The sequence below is a fragment of the Spea bombifrons genome, chromosome 10, assembly GCF_027358695.1.
Source record: "Spea bombifrons isolate aSpeBom1 chromosome 10, aSpeBom1.2.pri, whole genome shotgun sequence".
Classification (NCBI taxonomy): Eukaryota; Metazoa; Chordata; class Amphibia; order Anura; family Pelobatidae; genus Spea; species Spea bombifrons.
The window spans coordinates 35379526-35404597 of record NC_071096.1 but is presented as its reverse complement, the minus strand read 5'-3'; the positions used below and the strand labels follow the sequence as shown (position 1 = coordinate 35404597).

At 38.3% G+C, this 25072-nt stretch overlaps 2 protein-coding genes across 3 annotated transcripts; one reads left to right on the top strand and one right to left on the bottom strand.

The window, feature by feature from the left end:
- The first annotated feature begins 8191 nt into the window (after nt 1–8191).
- FOXF1 (forkhead box F1) lies at nt 8192–11133 on the top strand. Its single transcript, XM_053448297.1, has 2 exons — nt 8192–9290; nt 10718–11133. The coding sequence occupies exons 1-2, from the start codon at nt 8312–8314 to the stop codon at nt 10873–10875; spliced, it is 1137 nt and encodes a 378-aa protein (XP_053304272.1). The 5' UTR covers nt 8192–8311; the 3' UTR covers nt 10876–11133.
- Nucleotides 11134–18592: 7459 nt separating this feature from the next.
- MTHFSD (methenyltetrahydrofolate synthetase domain containing) lies at nt 18593–24829 on the bottom strand. Of its 2 annotated transcripts, none has more exons than XM_053448295.1 (8): nt 24717–24829; nt 23953–24056; nt 23565–23678; nt 21094–21207; nt 20767–20857; nt 20509–20621; nt 19784–19909; nt 18593–19212 (listed from the first exon to the last, which is right to left on the bottom strand). In XM_053448295.1, exons 1-8 carry the CDS (start codon nt 24742–24744, stop codon nt 18721–18723), a joined length of 1182 nt encoding a protein of 393 aa, XP_053304270.1. In that variant the 5' UTR covers nt 24745–24829; the 3' UTR covers nt 18593–18720. The 2 variants fall into 2 exon arrangements, with proteins under 2 accessions (XP_053304270.1, XP_053304269.1); XM_053448294.1 differs by lacking the exon at nt 23565–23678 and adding an exon at nt 23418–23531.
- Between the last annotated feature and the right edge of the window lie 243 nt (nt 24830–25072).

Below are 25072 nucleotides of genomic sequence, written 5' to 3'. Positions count from 1 at the left end.
ATTGTAATTCATTTCTAGCATATTTGAGGACTGTTAAATCTGTTTATATCGCACATTAGGTGCTTGAATGAAATCCGTGCTAGAAACATTCAAACTCGGTGCTGATATATAAAATCTGATGTTTAAAAACCCTTATTTTTAGTTTAAATTTGGCAACCAGCCTTTTGAGTTCACAAACATGTATCTGAACGCAGAACGAGTATTTTTGGACATATTTCTAGAACACATTATCATTAAAAAATACCAGATGTGTCAATTCAACAGTCTATCTTTAAGATAATGTAACCCTTTGTATCCCCATAGGTGGGCAGCAGTAACAACCATGGTTAAGTACTGAAACTACAGTGGAAGCAATTCTTTTATAGTTTCCCCGGCTGTCCACGGGTTAAAGGGGTCCCACGTCAGACAGAATTACCCCCTCCTTCCCCATCAACTAGCTTAGTGCATGCAGAGGTCTGCTTGTAATCTACAAACCCAAACACATACACTGGCCACCTACTGAGCCAGCACTCAATGAAACCTCAGGATTGGGTCCACTGGGATCACTGACAATTCATACACACAACAGGCTTCAAACAAACTTTATTTTACAGCCGGTACAAAAGTTACAGGGACAAGAGACAATTCACAACCAAAACACCGTTCCGTCTGATTAATACTAGCCTTGAAAAAATAGTAGTATGTATCAACGAGAAATCATTATAGATAACTAGATACTATAGATAATTAGATACGATGTATAGGCTAAATAAACTCGTGTATAAAAAACGGTTCTGACAGATCCATAATGTTACCCACGGCCAGTTCTTTATTTTGTAAGGATTATAATGCTACCAATGATCGAATTGAAACTCCTTTAGACATTGATGGGTTAAATGAAATAAAATTGACTTTCTTCTGTACATTGTTCTGTGTTCAATCCCGTGTATTATCTGTAAAATAAGGGAAGATAATCAGACATAATAGGAAAACATACAACACACATAATAACGGATTATAGCGACCATGTACATGTGTGTATGTATAGATCTCTGCCAGTTTACCAAATCGAAATAGCGCTTCTTATCAGCTATTACAGCGCAGGGTTAGAAGTTATCTGGGACTGATACTAAAGGGCACAAGGTCTGCTGGGATAAAATCAGACATTTCTCAGCAGTTCACCCAAACTGAGGTTTTTTTTCCCACTTTTGGGGGTAAAAAAACAAACTCTGTAAAATGTGATTGTGACAAAATATGTCGGCTTTCTGTATTTCAGTCATTTGCTTTTACTTAGCTCCTTTTATCGAATTAAAGGTGTATATGTGTGTGTATGTGTGTATGTATATATATATATATATATATATATATATATATATATATATATATATATATATATATATATATATATATATATATATGTGTGTGTGTATATATGTATATATATAAATTTTGTTTTTATAAACATAGAATAAAGAGAATTTCGTTCTAAATAAAACCAAAGGTGCATAAGTTATAATAGGTTTGGACAGTTACCATTTAGTTATCTGTAACTAATTTCTACATTAGCGATTAGAATATTTAATATGCTTACATTTAGTAAATTCAGCTGACCAAAAATCTAATACCTATGGTAAAAGTGAATTGGATAAAGCATTTAATACAGTTCTACTGCAAATAGACAATTTCCCAGATTACTCGGAGTATTGTGGATTCTATATATTTAGCACATGTGCCAATTTTAAATTCCAAAATTATTATTTCTACTTAGCTATATATGTAAAAATGTGTGTGTAGTGTTTCTATCTCGGTGTAGTAACGATATATACACACCTCTTAAAATAAAATGTTAGGATTACCAATGATCGGTAATTTAAAATGCAAATAAAAAAGGGAACGTTACATTTGGGAGAAGGTGTCTGTCTATAATGCACCTGTTTATTGACTTGGATGGGTAAGTCGTACCTGGAGGTTACTGGAAATGTAACCCCTGCAGCTAGATAGCTTTATACAAATCTCGGTGTTTTGAAATAGACGCAGAATATTTAAAGCTCTTATTTGCGTTTCTATGTAAGAGAATATTATAGTGAGTTATATTTTTGGAACATGACCGTTTTTCGAGTTAAGACTTTGATGCCGGTGTCTGTAATTTTGTGAATCAAAAAGCATATATCGAGTAATTGAAAGGTAAATGAAAGACATTTAATGCCTGCAACGCCGTCGGTAGAAGACAATCGTATCCCGAGATAAATACATAGTTTAACCCATTAATGCAAAGCACTTTGCGATCTGGGATGTTAAAAGCACCAGGGAAGCTGCTGATTTCGATTGATATAATTTACCACATGACAATACTATAACAAGTGTCCGGTGCTGCATTCGTGTTGTGTGACTGCTGGCCGTAGTGCCGGTGTGTGTTTTCGGTCTGGTTGCTGTGTAACATTGTTTCAGTGTAAGATAGCTGTTATTGGCAGTCGGTCGGCCATTGTTTGTCTAATTATTTATGTGTTTTCTCTTTTCCTAAACTTGAATTTAGGAATTTTTACTGGTTTAATAGTTTGAACCTGCTAATGTTTTATTCAGTTACGACCTGTATTCCTTTGTGTCTTGTTGCTTTTATACACACCTAGGGATTTACTGATAAATTAGGCTTAATGAGCTGTAACGTGTGTACCATTACATCACATGCTAATTTTTTTTCTCAACATAAACCATAGTTAATTAGCCCATGACATGGACTGGATTATGAGGCATTAATCCCAACTATCCCAGTATAATTGATTATATATCAATAAAAACCATTAGCCAGGTGATTGGACACAATATATACCGTCCTTAAACATGCAATAGCACCTATTTTTCACTTAGTTTAATATCTGTATAATAGCTTTAAGACGATGGCGCTATATAAAGCCAGTATATAATATCGGACTGTAGCTTCAACACTTTAGTTTGCAATTGTTGTCTCCCCAGCCCTCTCCACACACCTCTATTTCCAGTCCCCTTTATAGTGATGTGACAGCAGTGCTTAATTTTTTTCATAGCATTTAATTTTGCAGTTTTCACCCCTGTAAATTCCCCACAGGTTGAGGGTAAAACATAATTTATAACATAAAAATTGTATCTGTTAGTATGTAGTCTGAATACTGGAAATATAGCCCAGAAACCATGTGAAAAAATGAATAGAAACAAGCATTTGTTTTGATTTTAACATTAGGAGGGAGGCACAAAATCTAAGTAACATAGTACTTCATTACTGTATGAATGATCACCCAGTGTAAAATATTTAAAGCGAATATCTATTTAACCAATGTGTGTACATTAATATGTAATGTATAATATAACTATATGAAGGTGTAGTGGAGAGACACTTGGGGGATATAATATGATCAAAAAAGATTGTTTATGGTCTTAATATTATCCACAACATGGATTCATGAGAGATAGAAGGATGCACTTTTTAACCCCTGGCTGCTTAGTACCCAATACTTTGCTTCTCAGTGTGTTTGGGGTGTGATTGTGGGTTTATCATTACTGCACTATTAAACTTTTTTGTCATGAATTGTGATTAAAAAGGTTCAAAGTTCTATTTACAGAGTTTTTTTACAATAGCAACTTTTTTTATTGTTAGATTAAAACCTAATATTATGGAAAATATTTTTCGATCGAGACTAATTATCAAATGTAAAAATATAGCATGTATTCCTTTCCGAGGAGATGTATAAAGGAATACATATACAAAGACCCGTTTCAAGTAGAAATAACTTTATATATATTTCTCAACCAAACCACAATCATCCGTTATTTACCGAAGAGGTAAATGTTTAAACAAATTAAAAGCATATTAAAAAGTGTGAGGCTTGTTGTGATAAACTCGACCCAAACAAAACTGTAAATTAATTAAATGATATTTTCTAACATGTAAATGTTAGGTATTTTTTTTCTTAGAGTGTAGAGATGTAACTGTTACAAAATGTAAATGTAATTACACTGCAGTTGGCCCGGGTTCACTTCTGTAATTATAATGATAAATAATAGTTTTAAAACGGCATTTCTTACCTGTTACTTTACCACACACTATGGGGAATTATTAAAATATATATACAGCTATTTTGGATTTTGAATTTAGGGCAAAGATATCCCTCAGTGACTAAGAAATGTGTCAACAAAGCTGTAAATTGTAGAAGCAGTAAAGTTGTCAAATGTTTTAATGTAAAACGTCACGGAAAATGTGAGTTCTGGCAGAAAGTCCAAATCTAAGGGAAGGTGGAGTCTGAAGACACAATCGGGACTTTTGGCCAAAAGTGAACTTGAGCTCTAAGCTGGTCCGTGGTCAGGAGGTGTGGAGGGGCCTGAACTGTGTATTGCCACACACCAAGGCTATAGTGTTAACTCCTTCTCTGTCCTACAATGCTTTTGTGGATCTCTCGGTGGTTCTCTGGCCTGGATAGAGCTTATAAAGAGAAAAGGTGGTTCTGCAAATTGCCATAAATGTTTACATTTCTTATCTCATAATTCCTTGTTGGTTTCTCCTACACAAAATACTTTTATTCCCAAATCAAAGTAATAAATCTAATAGTATCACTGAACACTGTCACCCACGTGAAAATAATAATTAGAAAAAAAACCCGTAATAATAAACAATACATTTGACTTGCAAGGTCTTGTTTGATAGGAACAAACTAGTCTCACTGTATTGTTGCGAAGACATAACAGAATTTAAACGGGGCCAACAACCATACCAAAATAGCTGAGTATATTTATTTTCCTTAATGAATGGGATGCCTTTTTGTACGTTCTGTTTTTTGATATTTTTCGTAAAATATCTGTATACACCAGAAAATGCCGACAAGAAACACAGAACATTATTCATTTCAAGGGTGACCCTGCTTCAGCTTATACATTTATATTTGATCTATTGGCTGTATATTTTTACACAGCTTATTGTCTAAATTGTATCGATTTATCGGGCTGCATTTAGAACGTTATTTTTGTTTATTATAGATGTCCCCAGGTAATAACGCTGGTTCCTTTTCCATTTCTCCCATCCAAATACTACAGTCCCTTGGCCTCACGGACATTAAAGGCTGAAGATGGAACAAAAGTCTCTTTATGCCAATAGAGTATTTCTGTTTTTATTTCTGCATTTTATTTAACAGATCATTATTATGAGAAAAAAAATCTGTTATAAAGAAACCACATGGCACCGAGTCCCTCCAATAATACTTGAGGTTATTTTTAGTTAAGATCATCCCAATAAAGAGTCTACAATATTCCTCTGCCTCCTCCCTGTCAACACCTTTTTATTGAAACCATTCATGAGTTTACAAAATGCCAATCTACCCCGTTTTTTTTTTTTTTACCCTCTAGTTGAATTGGGGCAGTAATATTTCCCCTCCCACCTCACCTTATGTAAACGTTTAAAGATCAATTTGCAATGGTCTGCAGAGCCAGGAGCACAGGCTGGTGGCTCAGGAGAATGAAGGTTTAAGCCACAGGAGGAGGGATTGCAGGGCTGGGGCAAGTGAAGTCACTGGTGTTAATTAAAAGCAGGGAGAGGAGAGGGGGCACACGCCTGTCTGCTGTCTCCCTGGGTGGTCTATAGTCTGATAAACACAGCCCCCCTCGGAGGGAGAGTGCTGCTTACACCAATATTACCTATAGACATGATCTGAGCTCGGATTACACATGGAGCTCTCTCCAGCAATTAGCTGCTGAAAACATACCTTGTGCTGAAGAACACACACTTCACCACGTCCTCCCACCCACCCACCAAAAATCTTCTTTTTTTATTTCATAAATACACTGACAAAACCGTTGCAGATGTGAAGAGGGGGATTTTGTGTATTGTGGATATGAAAGGATGCATTGCATTAAAACAATAATAGCAAACATCCTTCTTTCCTCCGAATCCTAAAAATAGTAGGGATAATTTCCACTCATTTCTGTCCACCCAGGATAATTTCGCTTTGACAAACTAGAAGCCATAAATAAACTGGCTTCTAATTCAGACGAAAGTATGTAGCAAAAGCTTAAAAAATAAAGTTCAATATTTTGGCAAATTTACTTAATACTCAAAGCTTGATGATGTCTCCGTTATAGTACATTGAATATAAAGAATGACTTTATATACTGCAAAATCCCAATGTCTTCAAAATATATCCTGGTAAAATTATCCTAAATAAAAAACCGATTTTGCCTGTTTAAATGTATTAAATATTTAAATTATTTAAATTTTTAAACGGTGCCATCCCGTTAAATTTACAAGATGTAGGGGTTCTAAGAGTAATTTGTGTGAATCCCGCATAATAGTAAATCTCGTTAATAAACAGGATATATAGACTGGATTTTATACAGCGATAACGGGGAAACACTCTGTAAACTCTGCTCTCAGAGGGGTCAATCTGCGGGGTCGGGCAGTTATAATACCGCTAAACCCGTCGCAAGGCTCTCATAGAGAAAGTCCGAATGGGTTCGATTCTGTAATTACGGCAAATAAAACAGGACACAGAATTCTGCCGAAGTCTTTACCGGCAGAGCTTTGCAATAAAGTGTCTGGGTTTTCTATGTGAAATATTATTGCAATGCTATAGGAAACAATAATATATACAGAAATGATTTTTTTTATTTAAATGGAAATAGGATTTCGTTTGATTTTTGTGTGAGATAATCAGACAGTATCGCCGGAGTGTGATAGAATATTTTGAGTCGGTCTTCTCCCCCCTTTTGGACGGTCGACGAAGCAGGCGCCCACCAGACTGAGGATCTAGAGCTTGGTTGGCAGGGGGTAGAGAGGGCTGATAGGTAAATCAGGGGCATTATCAGTATCACACGGCAACCTGGGTTTGAGAGATGTCCCCTGTGCTACCCCGCAGGGCTCTTTTACCCACAGCCTGTGAAAGTAAAGCCTCTCTTGGCGTCTGGACAGAGAAAAGGGGCTCAATTTGTTTGTAAGTAGGTGACAAAAGCTGAAAGTGTCTTACCTTGATGGATATCTTACAGGGGACTGGACGGCAGAAGTGTTTTGGAGACTCTCCCTTCTCAAAAGTCCTTCAGACTACTTCTGATCACAGCTCTAAACCTCGGGGTTTTCGGTACAAAACACATTTAAAAGAAAAGGCAGGGATAGTGTACAAAGCCCATTTTATGTGTAGGAGAAAAGAGGCCTTATGAGTACTAGCAGGAGAATTTTTTATTAAAGAACCCCAGAGAATATGTTTACATTGAGCTGTATAAACATCCTGCCCGGTCTCCTCTATCTGCAAAGCAATCTCAGTCAATGCAAGTGGGCAAGTCCTCTGCTCCTCCACCTTTCCATCAGCTCCCCACTATACCCACTCATTTCACTTCAATGGTGTTGTTTTTTCCTTCTATGTGCCAGATCAGGGAACCCACAAATATGTTTTTAATATCCGTTGCTCAGTGTGTGAGATGTGGAGTTGTCTGTGGTCAGTGGAGTCGGCTTAGATCTATTTACTGTGCAAACAGATGCAGAGAGGGGTCGATGGTAATGAGAATATTAAAATTATATATAATATATACTGCAAAGGTCAAGCTGTGCATTTGCTTACAGTTAGCAAGGAATTAATGGATAACAGGGTTTGGGGTATTTTGCTTTCGTTAGTTGATACATCGGATTTGTTTTTCTTTTCAAGTAGATGTATCACTAAAACCATAAATATAGAAATTAACAAAGTATGGACAATTGAGAATCATGCGATTTAAAGTATTTACCAAATCAAAAAATATACAAAACACTAACCCTATACCGAGTGCCGCCTGGGACACACATGATTATCATAGTATGCTAATTTTAGTGCAGTTGGTGTATTCGTATTTAGGGGTAATATATGGAGCCTGCACAGAAATACCATTTTTGTGCTTTGGGTAATGCAATGTTGGTGTCCCTTTAACTGACCCTCAGTGTGTGTGATGGGGGGGGGGAGTACCCAGAAAGGGGAGGTGGGGATGGGGGTGTCTGTGGGGCGGGGAGAGCCTTCTTCTTACGTCTTACTGCGAAGAGCAGACAGACGCCGATGACAAGAGATAAGTATAAGGCAATCTCCCTCTGTGGGGCAGAATCCAGATCAACTGAGATGCTAAGGAGCTCCCCTCCTGCACTAAGATACATAGAGCAACCAGGAGCTCAGCGCTGAGCACACCCAGGGAAATAGCCCGGAAAGGACTGTACTGAGTCAGAGGACACATACTCAGAGGACATTTCTACAGAGTCCAGGAGAGCTGCATGTGAAGAACCTTCCAGCTTCTACTCTGACCATTTACTGAAGGTCACCTTACCGTCTCTTCACAGCACTGAGACCACTAAGCCCTTTAAATGACGGCGGAGATTCAGCAGCCTCCTTCCCAAACTCCTGCTCAGAGCAGCCCCATGTCTGCTGCCACCGAGAAACACAGCGGCCAGACATCGGTCATGGAGTCCGCCTCCTGTAACACCAAGACCAAGAAAACCAACGCTGGCATCAGGAGGCCAGAGAAGCCTCCATACTCCTACATCGCGCTCATCGTGATGGCCATACAAAGTTCCCCCACCAAGAGGTTAACCCTCAGCGAGATCTACCAGTTCCTTCAAAGCCGCTTCCCCTTCTTCAGAGGCTCCTACCAGGGATGGAAGAACTCGGTGAGGCACAATCTGTCACTGAATGAGTGCTTCATCAAGCTGCCTAAGGGACTAGGCAGACCTGGCAAGGGCCACTACTGGACCATCGACCCGGCCAGCGAATTTATGTTTGAGGAAGGCTCCTTCAGAAGAAGACCCAGGGGTTTCCGGAGGAAATGTCAAGCCCTGAAACCAATGTACAGCATGATGAACGGCCTGGGCTTCAACCACATACCAGACTCCTACAGCTTCCAAGGGTCCGGCGGGGGCATCTCATGCCCACCCAACGGGCTGTCATTGGACAGTGGCCTAGGAATGATGAATGGGCATCTACCGAGTAACGTTGACGGGATGGGGTTAACTGCGCACTCGGTGTCACACCTGACGGCCAACGGTGGCCACTCTTACATGGGGAGCTGCACGGGGTCTTCCGGGGGAGATTACCCCCACCATGATTCGGCCTCCCCTCTGCTAGGAGGCAACGGGGTTATGGAGCCCCACTCTGTATATTCAAATCCAACATCTGCCTGGGCTCCATCTGCATCTGCCCTGTCCAGCGGTGCCCCATACATCAAGCAACAGCCCCTCTCACCCTGCAACTCTGCGGCCAACCCCTTGTCCTCCAGCCTCTCCTCCCACACCCTGGACCAGTCCTACCTGCATCAAAACAGCCACAACACATCGGCAGATTTGCAAGGTACTTAATCTAAACTTTTACCCCATGTATATTTTGTGTGTGTTTGTGTGTGTGTGTGTAGTCTAATAAAAGTCTCATAACTGATTTTGTCTCACTGGGGTTAAATCACAGGGGCTCAGATTAAATCTGACTTTGCTACTACTGGCATTTTATAGGTTAAGACTAGCATTGCCCTGTAAAGTTTACCCGTAAGTGACACCTAAAACACCAGAAATTACTGCATTTACTTTTAATCAAATCCCACACTTCCCAAGCAAGCTTAATGCACGATTTCTCCCCATAAAACAAGCTCTAGTTTGTAATGACGTGTTACTATGTAACAAGACGCGCAAAGTAACGTCTGTAACAGCTCAATGACATCAGCGCCATGGCTCACATTCATGAGAATACCGTGACTCAGACTCGGCTCTCCCTCTCTCAGGGTCTCTGGAGAGATTGATGGGGGGCAGAGACCCCCGCCATGGCCTGTCAGTATTTAGCGTGGAGCCACTGGGGCTGCCTGCACAATAATTAAGGAGGATGAGAGTCTGTCTGGATGCCCCGGGCTTTCTAGAATCCATGGGGATTCTTCCAGCTATTTCAAGTCATTGTACCCCACAGGGGCTCTCTGTAACTTGCAGATTCTAAAGTCATACGTGAATTAGTTTAATAAATGGCATTTATTCACAATTCCCGTTTTTTGCTAAAAATCTAACAATCTAGGGAAATGTAGTCCCGTTAAAAATGGCCACCCTGGCTTAAACATTAAATATGGCAGTAACAGTGTGTACATGGAAAAAAATACTGTATTTTACCCCTAAAAATAACACGATTTCCTGGAATGATAGTCACTGAGCTGTAAAATAATTCTGTTTAATGTGAGTGTAATATTACTGTCTGGATGCATTCTCCCCCTAACCCCTTGTGAGATTAACTCTTTGAGTGTCAAAGGCGGATCCTACTTTTGTGCTTGGGTCAATAAAAAAGTAGGATCCGCCTTTGACATGTATGTGTGTGTGTATATATATATATATATATATATATATATATATATATATATATATATATATATATATATATATATATATATATATATATATATATATATATATATATATATATATATATATATAGTGTATATATAATATACTATATGTATATATGTATGTGTGTATATATATATATATATATATATATATATATATATATATATATATATATTATATAGTATAGATTCTAAAACAACTATTAGACAAATGATGGAAGATATTGCATTAACAATTTACATTATTATACAGAAATGCAAGATGCTAGGCATGTGCAATATTTTGGAGAAGGCATAACAAAACTGGCATTAATTTCAACAAACCTAGAATATTAAGATGTTGGGGTTTGTGCTTGTCAATGTTTAGTGCATTTGGCACTAAGTGTTTTTTCTTCTCTTGCAGGTATTCCCAGGTACCACTCCCAATCACCCAGTATGAATGACAGAAAAGAATTTGTCTTCTCTTTTAATGCCATGGCTTCCTCCTCCATGCATTCGGGCAGCGGCTCCTATTACCATCAGCAAGTCAGTTATCAAGATATTAAGCCCTGTGTTATGTGATCTTTACTGGGGACCAAACTCCAAAACGGTTGGGTGACCCAAAAAGGAACTCTGCATCTGGGGCCTAAACACATAGCAAACTGCGAAGACTCCCCAACAAACAAATGGTTAAGCGAGTTAGTGTCTACACTAACAAAAGGTATTTTAAGTTGCTTCTGTCAAAAAAGGCCACGGTGCTGACAATTAACTCTCTATGAGCCAAGACTGTGTTAAATTAATTTTGCTGATGGCATTTTCTATTTACTGAAAGTAACAGGCAATGCAGGATTGCATTTTTCCTTTTTTTGTACTTTTTTGTTTTTAACCCTTCCTTTTAGGGTTTGCCAGTTATACAAACTAATCTGCAATAGTTCTGAAAATCCATACATAAATAGAATACAAATGTGTAGTATGGGGAAAATCTTTCTGCGTAGATAGGTTTTCCTGCCTTTACCTGAAAATTACAAAATGATTCATTTTCACGGGTATGTTGACCCCCAAAAATAATGGATTTCTGATCCGGAGCAGACAGTTTGCAGAGTTATGGCACTTTTTTTGTTTTTGTAAGACACCCTGTTAATTTATTTATCTTGTTTTTTTTTATTTTATTTACATAGACACCACCTTGCATCAATGTATCAGTATTAAAATGGTGTTTTTTTTGGTTGGCAATATTTGCCTTGTGAAACTTTTTCTTGTAAGGTCACTGTAAATTTGGAACAAAGTGTTCTGTGTAAAGTCAAACTCCGATTATGTTTTATATAAATCTATATATAAGGAAGGACTGATTTTGTTTCTTACTTGGTATTATCTTCTCTGCACTGTACAAATTTTTTTTTTTTTTTGCATCTTGTGTACATTTCAAAACAAAATAAACATTTGTTATTTGTAAATGCTCGGAAATTATTCTCCTCTGTTAGTTTCCAACATTTTTTTTATTAAAATGATTTGCGAGAACACAAATTCACACAGCAAAAAATTGTGAAGGTTTGCGCGCGAGATTATTTTCCAATCTTCTTTTCATTGTTACAGTTCAGGAAAAAAAATTGCAGTAATTACATAACTATTTTTAAATTTAATCCTTTTTTAGTTCAATTTAATATAAATTTGAAATTTAGTGCAAAGAATGAAATACATTACATAATTTAATATGAAATTAAATATTTTGCGTTACTTTATTATGGGTTTGTTTTTTTGGTAAAGCATGTTCCCAACTACTGTACATTTTAAAACCGGTTGTTAGCCAATCAGAATCAGAATTTTTTTTTATTTTTTGGCCAAAATTTTGAACAGTTAAAAGTTAATCATTCTCTGCCTCCAGTTTATGCTGTGAAATTAAGAGGGGTATTTTACTTAAAGTAATAGTGTAGTTTAATTATTCTGGTACCAGTCAGAAATAATAATGAAAACAGAAATATCGAAATGTTTTCTAGTGTTTTTTCAGCCGCCTTCTTGAGTCCATTTCTGATGCAGTTTTTGGTTACAAATTAATGTGACTAAAACACAAAAGCAGAAATTAAATACATTATTTTAGTGATTTGATATTCAGATTTCTAATCATTTTCTACTGTAATGAAACACACAATTTTAACTTTTTGATCGAGATATCGATCATATAGAGACTGTTGCAACTTTAATTTTCACACACAGGCCACGATTTAAAAAAACGTGTTTTTTTGTTTTAATTTAAAATAAAAATATATATTAGAGTTTGGTTTGGCAAATCTACTGTTGGTTCGATAAACATTGTTTTAGCTTAGAAATAATTTATAAATTGCTAATAATTCCCCACCATTATTGGTCTCCACAGAGGAAAATCTGATTAACTCCATATATATTATAATAATTAGATTTTTTTTTCTCTACAAAAGTCCACATAAATATCTCCCCTTAGATATTATTAAAAATAACCTGATTTGTGAATAGTGAGCGGGTAAATACTGTGTTTTATTTTTCCGATAAGCCAATATATTTTCTAAATGTGTGTGTGCTTGGAACAATTTAAAATAATTTAGGGGGGGTGTATGTGTGTGACTGACAATATGTAAATATTTCCAGGGGCCTCTTATACAAAATGTGTGAGTAATACCAAGGAAATTAAATTATGTTCCTTACAGCCAGACGGTGTCCTAGGCTTTTAAGACATTACTTTAAGCTCAGACCTACCACGTCTTTTCCTTCGGACAGCCAGTCACTCAGTCAAATCCCTGGCTTATTTCAACCGTGACGCTTTACTCCTGAAATAATTAGTTCAGAGGGTTATATCAAAATAAGGAGTCTCCTTATCTACCTACAAGATGCTGGGTACTGTAGTGATTGATAATGTGAAGTCAAGGAGTCCAAAATAATTCTGGACTGCATTCTGTAATTAAATAATGTTATACATACCAAAAGTATGTATGTAAAAAGCTGCTTAAAAACACATAATTAAATCAAAGCAATGTTAAAGTATGTGGCTGACTTTATACATAAAAAAGTTAATTTAAAATATTTTCATATTTGTGCTTACATTATTGTAAAGTAACATTTGTTACATGCACTGCATTTGTTTTGGTAGAGGGCATGAAATAAAATCAGGTTTATTTCTAGCTTTAATTCACAACAAATACACTAAGTGGAATTTCTTTGCCACAGAGTTACCAGTATTTAGCATTTTAGTAATTTTAATGCAGCCACGTAAAATAAGCTCATTAGCGCATGGCCCGTGTCATCTTTTTTTTCTGTAAATCCAACATTGCGTGATACAATAATATTTATGTCCAGATTAAAGTTTGTACAGCCCTGTGGAATATGACGGTGCTACATACAACAATAAAGGTATTATGTGTTCTAATGTTACTAGTCTGATCTATCTTTGGGTTAAAAAATGTAATCTGTCTGGCAGTGTTTCAGTTGCTGTGTGTATTAGCAGAGCATGGATCAAATTATTTTAACTCTACGAACGCTGAATGGAAGCGTGATGCCCTATCTACTACAGGCAGGAAGAAAAGTCTGGCAATACCTTGGACTTTCCATATATTATCACTGACTTTAGCTGCGTACTTCCTGCTATATAATGTAATATATTATTTTGTAAAATACGCATTGGCGTAAACATTCTTGAAAGCTGTTAAACCTTTACAATTATGTTGCCAGAATTCCATCGGGTATATTATAAATATTTCAGTAGCGATAAATGTCTAATATCCCTGATATCAGATATTTTGATGTCGTGTGGCTAATTTATTTTTACAATTCGACAAATTGCCCTTAACTAAACCCACTATGCGCTGGACAGTCCACCTGGCAACCGTATTGTCTGGTATTTTATTGGCCGGTTGAAATACATTACTATAACTCGGGATTCGGTTATGGGGCTCCGCTGCCGCTGGAAACAAACATGAAAGCTCAGCTCACGGTGCCGTTTCTGCCAATGTTAATTCCGCTTTATTAGTAATGATAAGTGAGGATGATACAACTCTTGATAGAAAACAAAATATATATTCAGTATTTCATCCTTTTCCTGTACAACAGAACACAACATATGTCTGTCATGTTTAAGTCTAAGTACACAGTACTTTTTACCCTATTACTTGATCCAATTGAAAGTTTACAGAAACTACTTGCATCATCAGAAAGCGTATTGCCAGCATTATGCTCAAAAACCACCAACACGTATTACATATATATGTTTAATGATATAGATGTCACTTTACATAAAGCTCTGCAATTATAGTGTAATCTTAGAATAAAGCTCCACTCTGTGCTGTTTAATTATCTTTTTAGGCTTCTTTAAAGTTTTTTTTATCTACAGTAACTTTTCTGTTAAACAAAACAAAAAACACAGGGTGCTGGGACTTCAAAGTTTGGGGGTGGGGGGCATATATAAAAAAACATTTCTACAATGAAGGTGAGTTTATCAGTGCGAGGTGTTGTGCATCTTAACATATACACAGATGTTTCAATGGACATTCTACATGGAGAAAAAAAAGGTACAATATCCATGATGTAGATATTTTCAATTCACATTTGTAGTGTTCAGTTAAGATACAGCAAATAAGAAATGGTCAATCGAGAATGTCACACACAAGTTATTAAATACCACTAATTACTGTACAACAGTTTGATATACCTCCTCCTACTATGTTGATTGTCGTCTTGTTAACAATAGGCTTGGCTCCCTGCTGGCCAGAAAGCATACATACAGCCCAGAATGTCTCTACGAAGAACATTTACTGAGGCATAGGAATGGTTGATCTGCAGAAAAGAGATCTGTTAATTCACATTACGTACAAGCAAAGACTACAACGTGCGCCTTAAGACTGATGATAGCACTTTGAAACAGGAGGATAGTCAGTAGGTTCAGTGTAAATAAGTATAGGTAGTGTAGAAGACGATGACCTGATAGAAAATGGGATACAGAATCCCAAATATTTCGCGATTCTAATTTATGCTGCCAATTAAATCACAGAATCCAGTACAATGCCTGTAGGTACTGTGTAGGCTCACGATCCAGTGTTTTAACATAATCCGCATGAACATCTGTCAGACTGATGCTTCGCTACGGGGAGATACAGTTAAATATCTGTCCAAGAGTGGTGGACAATTAGTATCAGATTTGGTCCTCAAAGGGAAAAACGTTGATTTTTTACAAATAAAAAAAAAACCTCGGTTAAATACCTAAATTAAAAATGTTTAAAAAGGCAGATCTATTTTTAAAAGGAACCCGCATTAGCACAGGGAGCAGATATGGCTTTTGTTTTTATTTTCATTGAACTAAACAGGCCCGGAATGTCTTCAAGGAAAGTGATCATTAATAATGCACAGAGCTAGGGTTTTGATATCAAGCAGAAAAAAAAAATATGAATAGCTAAAGCTGTCTTTGAAGCAAGTCTCTGTAGCAGGTGTGTCCGAGATAAGAGAACAAGAGGTTGGGAGTTCAGACTTTCTGTTCTGAGCCACTTTCATCCTTATATCCTGACTGCAAAGGAAGTCCAAGAGATTGCCCTGCTAGAGCTATAGATGTTTTATATGTGTATATGTATGTATATATAGCCCTTGAGGAAGTGTAAGTCTGTTTTTTGGTACACAGACTATATTAGCTTGTCATGTTATCCCCACCCTTTCCATGACCCTCACTTCTGTTAAGGATGTTCTCAGACGTTGTCATGAGAGATTGTAAGCTCTGTGTGCTCGATATTACTGTCCTTTGTTTAAAACTGTGCATCCTGAACTCATTCGACCAAAAGTACTGAAAGAAATACTGAGATGCACCCATACTCTCCTTCCGGGACGTAAACATTATTGGTTTTAATCAGTCTCCCAAATGGGTCAGATTGTATTATGTGGTAGTGTTTTTTTCTATAAGATCCTATTTGTTTTGTTTAATTGAAGAATAAGGATGGTTATTTTTTTATATTCAATGGACTGAAGGGTAAAGTGTGCAAAAGAAGGGTAGTCTTGCAAGCAGGTCTCTTTACCTGATGTATCTGTTTCTCAGCTTTTCATTTCTAGTTTTGTCAGACCCCTGGAATAAGTATTTTAAGAAGCTTTGCATACATTGTTGGCGCTATATAAATTAACGCTATTAATACTGATATATAGATATATAGATTTTATACTGCAAACAGTGATGTAGGATTGGCAGCTTTAACTCAAAACGAGGTCATATAATCTTCTAAAGGCAAACTGAAAAGGCTATTTGGTAAAAGGATCAGCCTGGCTACCCCTTACAGAAAACAAAGTATTGGTAACATGTAAAGCCATATTAACAAGGGCTAGCAAACAATCACACTAACCTTTAACAGTAAGCAACAAAATTGGATAAAAGCTGCTAGTGAATTGTCTGCTTCATTTTATTTCCCATCATGCATTAAGCTGACACATATGGACGGTCACCCTGTAAAGAGTCACAGGTCACTATTAGTTTATACATTTCTGAAATCGCGATTTTTTTAATGATGTTCACTGAAGGTATAGACAGAAGTCCCGCTAACAGTCCAAAGGGTAATTCATCTAGGCACACAAGTTGTAAAGAGCTTTGGTGCCTCCTACTGGACAGGACCTATATCTGCATCTTATTTTTCTGCCTCAAATCACATCTACCCAATGAAAATTGAGCCTCTTTATGGACTGGCAGTTAATTGCCCAATGTCAGCCCAGGCATTTATAATATCATTGGCCTGTCGCACCTTTGGCCTGTGATTATTTGACAGCTACTAGGCCCACAATAAACTTGCATATTTAAGGCACACAGATCCCCGTGGGTATGGGATTGTGTGTGGATTCTGCAACTAGAAAACCGGTCCAGTTCCCTTTGACCAGTTTAAATTGCTGTTCTTATACAATCAATACCAGGAACCATATGTTCACTCTTACTAAGGAGACAGGGTGTAGCAAAATTGGTAAATCACCCAGTGTCCCCAATGCCAAGATAGTGGTCCCAAATTACTTTCTGGTAAAGAACCATATGACTGAGCTGACCAAAGGAATCTTTAAAGTATTCTTTAAAGGCAAAAGGGTTTGTCAGCTAAGTGGTTCTAATAACCGGTTGTTTTCAGACCATAGCTTGTCAAGCGTTTTTATATATAATCTTGCACACTTATTATAGGACAACTATACTGATAATATACAGTGTGACCAAGATCACTATCGACACAAGTAGAACTACCGATATATGCTAAGCTGTGGCGACATCTAGCCGTTACTAGTTGAATTACAATGTAACAAGTTGAATTCTCTTTTAGTCTTCCATGGTCATTAATGGACTGCCCCCTTTAATTTAGAATAGTCTATGTATATTATACCTACATGTGGACCTTTTCTCACCATACCAAACCTGGGGATCTTGTATAAAAAGTCATCATTTGGTTGCTGTGCTGATGGCTTGTAGACCGCAATGGTGAACTGTCACCTGGATGTGGCTCTATCTACTTTATGAAGAGATTTAGTTTAGAGTTTTATAGCAAAATAATGTGCAAGAATAAAAACAGATTGCATTTTTTGCATGTAGGGTTACACGTAGTAAGATGTATTGTATTTAGGCTGGGTGGCTTCCCAGTGCTTGCTCCCATACCGCTGTCCTCTCTACTGAGTCCTGCTATATGACATTGTATGCCTGTTTTCTGCCTCCTAAGGAGGGTAAGGATACCACATACAAGGTACAAAACTCTTAGCTAATAGCTAGGGAGATATCTGATCTCACCCACTGGACTGTTAAGCAAACAGCCACCTTAGTAAAGCCAATTACAGTAATATTCTTCAAGTCTTGCAAGAAAAAGTAACAAACAAAAAATCTGAATGCCGTGTTTAATGAGTAGAAATCCTCCATATAGAAGGCATCTCATACATATAAAGAAACAATTATACACCCCTAACTTCTAGGAGCTGGCGATCGTAGCACCATTAGAAGCACGCCTTTGCTTAATCATTGTGTCCCCATTAAAGCTCCAGCATCAAATACAGTGAATCACACATCTCTAGAAATAACAATATAACACAAAGGATTGTGGTGGGGCCTTGAAATGTTTAGATTTGTGTGCTTTGGGAGGAGAGAACATTATTCTGCATGTATGTCAAAACGACGCACTTGTTCCTGTGCAAATCAGAATGTTTTCATATGTGGAACACAATCTGCTTGGGGATATGTAAAGCTGAACTGACATGGTTCTTCCTTTTTCCCATCACTCCATCGGGTGTGAATGTGACCTAACCTCTCAAGAGGGACTGCCATAAAATGAACATTACTTTTTCTAATTACTTTTTTCACATGGGCTCAAATGGAACAAGCGTCAGCTGAGATGTGCTTGTTTGTCACACAATACAACTTTACTCACACATATACCAATATAATCCCCCTGTAGGTGACCCTTCTAGATGTTCAAGGCCCTACTTTGTTTTCGTGTACCTATTGATTGGACAGGGAATTTGACCGCGAGTTCTTGCTAGCTCAACGCGCAGAGAATTACCCCCGATATTTAACCCTTTTAAATTAGACAATGCCTTCTCAGCCTGGCTAATATCTCTGTAATCAAGGAAGGCTCTGTGCTGGACTCCTTGCCATGTTAGCCGCAGAGGGGATGCCCCTCGCTCTCGCAAAATGGTCTTTAACTCGCTGACTCTGGTAGCCGGGGAGATATTTCCTATATACACAGTGACGACATCGCTAATATCACAGGCTGCTAATCTGGAGTGTATTGGAGCTTCGCGTGGATCCGTCCCACCTGCCGGTGTGGAAGCATGTGCTGCCTCCTCTTTCCCTGTTATTAAGGCTTGTGGACATGCTCCATTGTCTTTGAGAGTCACATCTTTTCCAGCTCTCCTTTCCTTTTCCCGAAGTTTCCTTAGGATCGGTATCTTCTCCATCATTTCCTGCGTGATCTGCGTTATAAAAAAAAAAAAAGTTTTGTTTTTTTATTTGAAACTCTGCTTCATGAACAGTGAATGGGAACCCAGCTTAAAGGAACCCTAACATTTGTAAATGGGTAACTTGTACTTTATTAACATTAAACATTGTTACTGCTTTTCACTCTAACATTTGTTGACATATTTTGTACATTTTACGAAAACAATTAACATACATCCTATAGTGTGTGTGTGTTGCGTTTACTTTGCTCCCGAGTTAAATTGTTACATTCAGCAGAGTAGGTGGTACTGCACCTTTAACTCTTTGTAATGTTTCATTAGATGCAACAGATTATCCGCTTGTCATTTCTCTATATTGTCTGTAACGGCTGGAAACAAAATGACTATGAATTGGATACAATTCTATAATATTAGTTTGCTTATATTGGCCCTGAGAACATGGGTCCTAAGCTTTCCAACAATATCTACAAAAGAGTACGTTATCTAAGACAACTCCAATGACTCCTAGCTCCATTCTCTAACCTTTCAGCCCTTAGGAAATGTATTTTCATTTAAATTAAAGATACATAAGATAAGTTGATCATACCTCTGACCATATAATTCCTTGTGGTTTTGCGCGTGTGCAGTCTGTCTTAATAACTCGCGTAGGTGTCAGTATATAGTCCACTGTGAGGTCATGATCTCTTAAAAGATCCTCTGGAATATCCATCACCTTAAACATATAAATGTGACAACTCCCACATTCCAAAATGTATAATATCTCAAGGCAAAAAAAAAATGCAGTTACAAATTGGAAGATGACCTTTGCTGTTCTCCAATTTTATCTCTAGTGTTAGACAGTGAAAGATTACAGCTGCCACTTTAGAGAAAACCATTCCAAATTCGACAAGGAATTAAACCCTAAACTATAAGAGGTTTAGATTTAATGTAAGGATGAGTGTGTGGTAGGTAAGTGGAAGAGGAAAGATGGTAGAAGTGAACACAGTTAAGGAATTGAAACAATGCATTGAATGGTCGTATGGCTCATGAATCTAGGATGAGACCAACAACTGATTTATGTTTGAGTCTTAACAGTGTGAAAAACAGGCAGACCAGATGGGCCGAATAGGGTCGATCTGCCATCAAATTCTAGGTTTCTATTAAAAATACACAGAGTAAAGTACTGTAGAAGTAAAGTCAAACAGAATCTAACTGTACATGTCGCTGAACAGCTTGCAGTCCATTAGTTTTTTGTTTTTTAACATAAAGGGGTCATGAGATAGCCAGTGTTAATTATGAAAGACTTTCAGTTGGGAGGAGGAAAACACATACTTGACAATCATGAACTATAGTGACCACAACTGTGTGCTCTGTAACTGCCCCCATGGCCACCATCATAGCATACTCCATGTCGGCAAAACCTTCACCTTTTCCGATTCTCCAGCCTAAATAACATGAAGATTGTGTTGTGTTAACATGTATTGCTGAGAATATGAACAGGTCCATTGTGTCTCTACTGTACTAACAGGATAAACACAGGATATTAAACACTGTTGTGTACGTTAATTGCTGGAGGTGGGAAACAGTTACCTTTTTCAGATACTGCTACGGACCCCACAACCACAAGATCCACTCGTACTGCAGCATCCAAGCCTAAAGGAATGCTGTATTCCTTCACTCCCTGCAAATAAGAGATAGGTGTATTGGCTCACAATGGCAAACCTATAGCAATCCACATATATATTAGTGTCACTGTAATACAAATGTTGTCCACAAGGGAGCAGCCTTTTATAGCTATTTTGTTGAATATGCGGTCAGCATCTTTGTAATATTGGTAATTTGAGAGAGGTTTCTACACCCCCCCCCCCCCCCACACACACACACACACACTGCTATGTTATGTACAATGCACCTGACCTGTGAAGTTGAACAAATCCTCAGCACCTCTTTGCTGGCCCCGGCGGGAGGGGTGATTTTGTTGAAGAGACCAGTTCGAAGCCGTGGAGTTGGGACCAACAGTGTCTTACGAGCCTGTGTACAGAGAGAGTGTACCATTAATCTACTGTAAAGGAAGTGTGCCTTCCAACTTACACATAGAAGAGCATGGATGTATGGATGTATTTGTGTGTGTGTGCGCATGCGTGCGCGTGGGTGTGTGCGAGAGCTAGGGCTGCAACTAACGATTATTTTCATAAACGATTAGTTGGCCGATTATTTTTTCGATCAATCGGATAAAACAATAAATGTAAAAGTTTTATTTAACATAATTTAACAAACAAAAAGGATGTTAAAAACAGCAGAATAAAAAAACTTTGATAAAAATGCACTTCTTGTTTTTATTTCCCAACCTGCCCCCCAGTTATGCACATTTGAGCCCAGACTTGCCACACTGCCTGCCAGATATGCCTTATATCCCCAGATATGCCACTTCACCCTCCCTACATATGCCTTATGCCACCTGATATGCCACTGTGCCCCCTAATATACCTTATACCCCAGATATGCCGCTCCGTCCTCCCCAAATATGCCTTATACCCTCCAGATATGCTATAGCGCCCTCATAGATTCACAGACCCATTCACAGCACACTGGATTTAGATTCCTCTTAATTAACCCTAAAGACCCATCCAACCATAACTGCCCCTAAAATTAACCCTAAAGACCCCACCAACCATAACTGCCCCTAAAATTAACCCTAAAGGCCCCATCAACCATAACTGCCCCTAAAATTAACCCTAACGATCCCATTAACCATGACCGCCCCTAAAATTAACCCTAAAGATCCCATCAACCATAACAGCCCCTAAAATTAACCCTAAAGACCCCATCAACCATACCTGTCCCTAAAATTAACCCTAAAGACCCCATCAACCATAACTGCCCCTAGAATTAACCCTAAAGACCCCATCAACCATAACAGCCCCTAAAATTAACCCTTAAGACCCCATCAACCATAACAGCCCCTAAAATTAACCCTTGAGACCCCATGAACCATACCTGTCCCTAGAATTAACCCTAAAGACCCCATCAACCATATCCGCCCCTAAAATTAACCTTAAAGACCACATCAACCATAACCGCCCCTAGAATTAACCCTAAAGACCCCATCAACCATAACCGCCCCTAGAATTAACCCTAAAGACCCCATCAACCATAACTGCTCCTAGAATTAACCCTAAAGACCCCATCAACCATAACTGTTCCTAGATTTAACCCTAAAGACCCCATCAACCATAACTGCTCCTAGAATTAACCCTAAAGACCCCATCAACCATAACTGCTCCTAGCATTAACCCTAAAGAACCCCATCAACCATAACTGCCCCTAAATTAACCCCCACCCCCCTAACTTTCAGCAGCCCAAATAACTTTATACTTACTGTAAGATGAGCAGTGTGGACGCTATAAGGAAATGGGCGGGCCCAATCAGTCTGACTGAAGGGAGGGACTGGTAAGTAGTAACTGCTGTAAGTGACATTGAAGGAACCGGATTATAAATTGATAAAATCGATTCAACTAATCAATGAAATTAGTTGTCAACGATTTTTATTATCAATTATCGATTTTATCGATTAGTTGTTGCAGCCCTAGTGAGAGCACGAATGCGTGCGCATGAGAGAGCACGGATGCGTACTTTTTACATGTTGTATGTTCGAAGGAAGGGGTCAAAGGGCAATGATGGCACAGACTAGCAGGGGGGCCTGGGGGGGGGAATATTTGCCGCAGGGCCCAGTGGTTTCTAGTTACGCCCCTGAGCAGGAGCATTCCACAAGCTCCAGATCTACCACTTTCACCAAGGTTGATCTACAGCTCTGACTACCCTTTTCAGTACCCAACGGTTTGTGGCAACTGTTGATTAACAAATCAGTTATTAAAAGGACGTGATGCAATAATTTTAAAGTTTACAATAAAATTTAAGTAATAACTGTTGTAGCTTTTATACACTGGCTGATTTGACCCAGGTGCAGGGCCGTTCTGGCCATCAAGCCAACTGAGCGAATGCCGGGCGGGATGGCATTTTCAATGTAACTTTTATCCCTTTATTTGTGTAGTATTTGACTGTGGCCAAATCGCACATCATGCAGCTGCACCAAGGTAATAACCATGTAAAGTGTCAATGTTAGCGGGATCTGGAAATATCAGAGATCCAAGCAGTAGTATACATAAGATAACAGATTACAGGTATATGACCACAGTGGTGCTAATTTTCTCACCCTGTGAAATGGCTGATGTCCATTTTACCTGGAGAGCCTCTAGACGAACACCTTCTAAGGGCTTGTCAGGATCCACTTTTAGTTCCTTGGTCCTACCAAATGCCTCTAGAAGTTTTATATTCTGACAGGCTTGTCTGGAGCCCTATACAGGAAGAGGTAAATATGTGTTACTTACGTCCAGTGTGAGGAAGCGTGCGTTCTTCTGAGGGGTATCGGGGTTAATCTTAAGAGTCTTGGCATCTTGGAACGCCTGCAAGTCTGAGAGCCTTTCACATGCCTTTGCAGCTCCCTGCGCCATGAGTCCGAGCAATGGTATAACAGAAGCAGGTTTATCTTTAGTACTAATGACAATAATAAGGTCTGCTTTTCCCCCAATATCCAAACATTTTAGATAAAAATAAACAGCTGGTATGGAATGGTATGGAAAATGCCAGCAGCACGCCCTGTAAATCTGAACCCTCCACCAAATATAGGGTCCTAAGCCCTCGGAGTGATAAAACACCACTGCATAGTTATATAATCCTAAACAAAAAAACATCACACATCTCCAGTGATTTCTGTACCTTAAAGTTGGGTATCCTATGATGAACAGGCCTTGGAAAATCAGCCAAATTATTGTTTTCAATGTAATCCCACACCTTCTGGCGGATATCCCATTTGCTGCAACCTTCAATTGATATTTAAAATAAATATAAGCAGATACACAACTTTATATAAAAATAAACTTTTTTTTGTTTGAAAACAAACATTTATGCAGATCCCATCCCGTATATCAAATGATTAGCTGTCTGCCTTGTATTATGTGCTGATAACTACTTATGTAACTAAGTGAAAGTATCAAACAGCAAGAACATGTTTATAAACATGTTACATGGACAGCAGCTGAAACACAACACACCACATATTCTGAGGGTAAAAGGGAGAAAATGGGACATCTGCTGTGCCCAAGCCCAATTAGATACACTTTATGGTTGATCACATATTTTCACACTGACAGCACTTTGTGAAAGAGGGGATTTCCAGTGGTCCTTAAGAACATTATAGAAAAAAGTTAGATTAACAAAGGTTATAAAGATAGCCAGTGGTGTTTTATATGGGGTTTGATGGTATGATATAGAGCCCCCAGTGACTGCTCCCACTGCCCCTGCCCTGGAAGTAAATATCACAGGCTCATTGCTGACATGAAACAAGTTACCCTGGCTGGGTGGCAGCTCTGTCCCATTCTGCTTAATAACATGCCTGCTGCCCTGACCCACTCAGTACAGGTGGACTGCATTCAGACAGCACCCAGGGGACAGCACCCAGGGAATATTAGAGAAGGATGTACCTGGTGTCAGTCTAATTGCAGGCTCCATGGCATGAGGTCTTCACTCCCTGTAAGACTGCAGCTGCATGCAGTCGTCTCTAGACTTCTCCCAGAGACCCAGTTAAGAAACTGACAGCTCCACGTGTGCAGAAGAAAACTACAGGAATCCTGAGAGGACAAAATACCTAAAATAGCAAAGCATTTAGCTAGTGAAACATTCACACATGTGATCTCCAGGCTGATAGCTCTACACCAATTCAATGCATGCCTAATAAATATTGCACTAATGTGACTAATATACCAGAAGAGAAAATAGTTAATGTAAAGTCAAGATTTTGTTTATATCATTCTTATTTGCAAACAAACATGCAGGATAC

Coding starts and splice junctions, on each gene's coding strand:
- FOXF1 (XM_053448297.1), top strand. CDS start 8,312: ATGACGGCGGAGATTCAGCAGCCTCCTTCCCAAACTCCTGCTCAGAGC. Junction 9,291..10,717: donor CACATCGGCAGATTTGCAAG/GTACTTAATCTA, acceptor CTTCTCTTGCAG/GTATTCCCAGGTACCACTCC.
- MTHFSD (XM_053448295.1), bottom strand. CDS start 24,744: ATGGAGCCTGCAATTAGACTGACACCAG. Junction 21,208..23,564: donor CACGCTTCCTCACACTGGAC/GTAAGTAACACA, acceptor CTCTGTACACAG/GCTCGTAAGACACTGTTGGT. Junction 19,213..19,783: donor AAGGAATTATATGGTCAGAG/GTATGATCAACT, acceptor TTTATAACGCAG/ATCACGCAGGAAATGATGGA.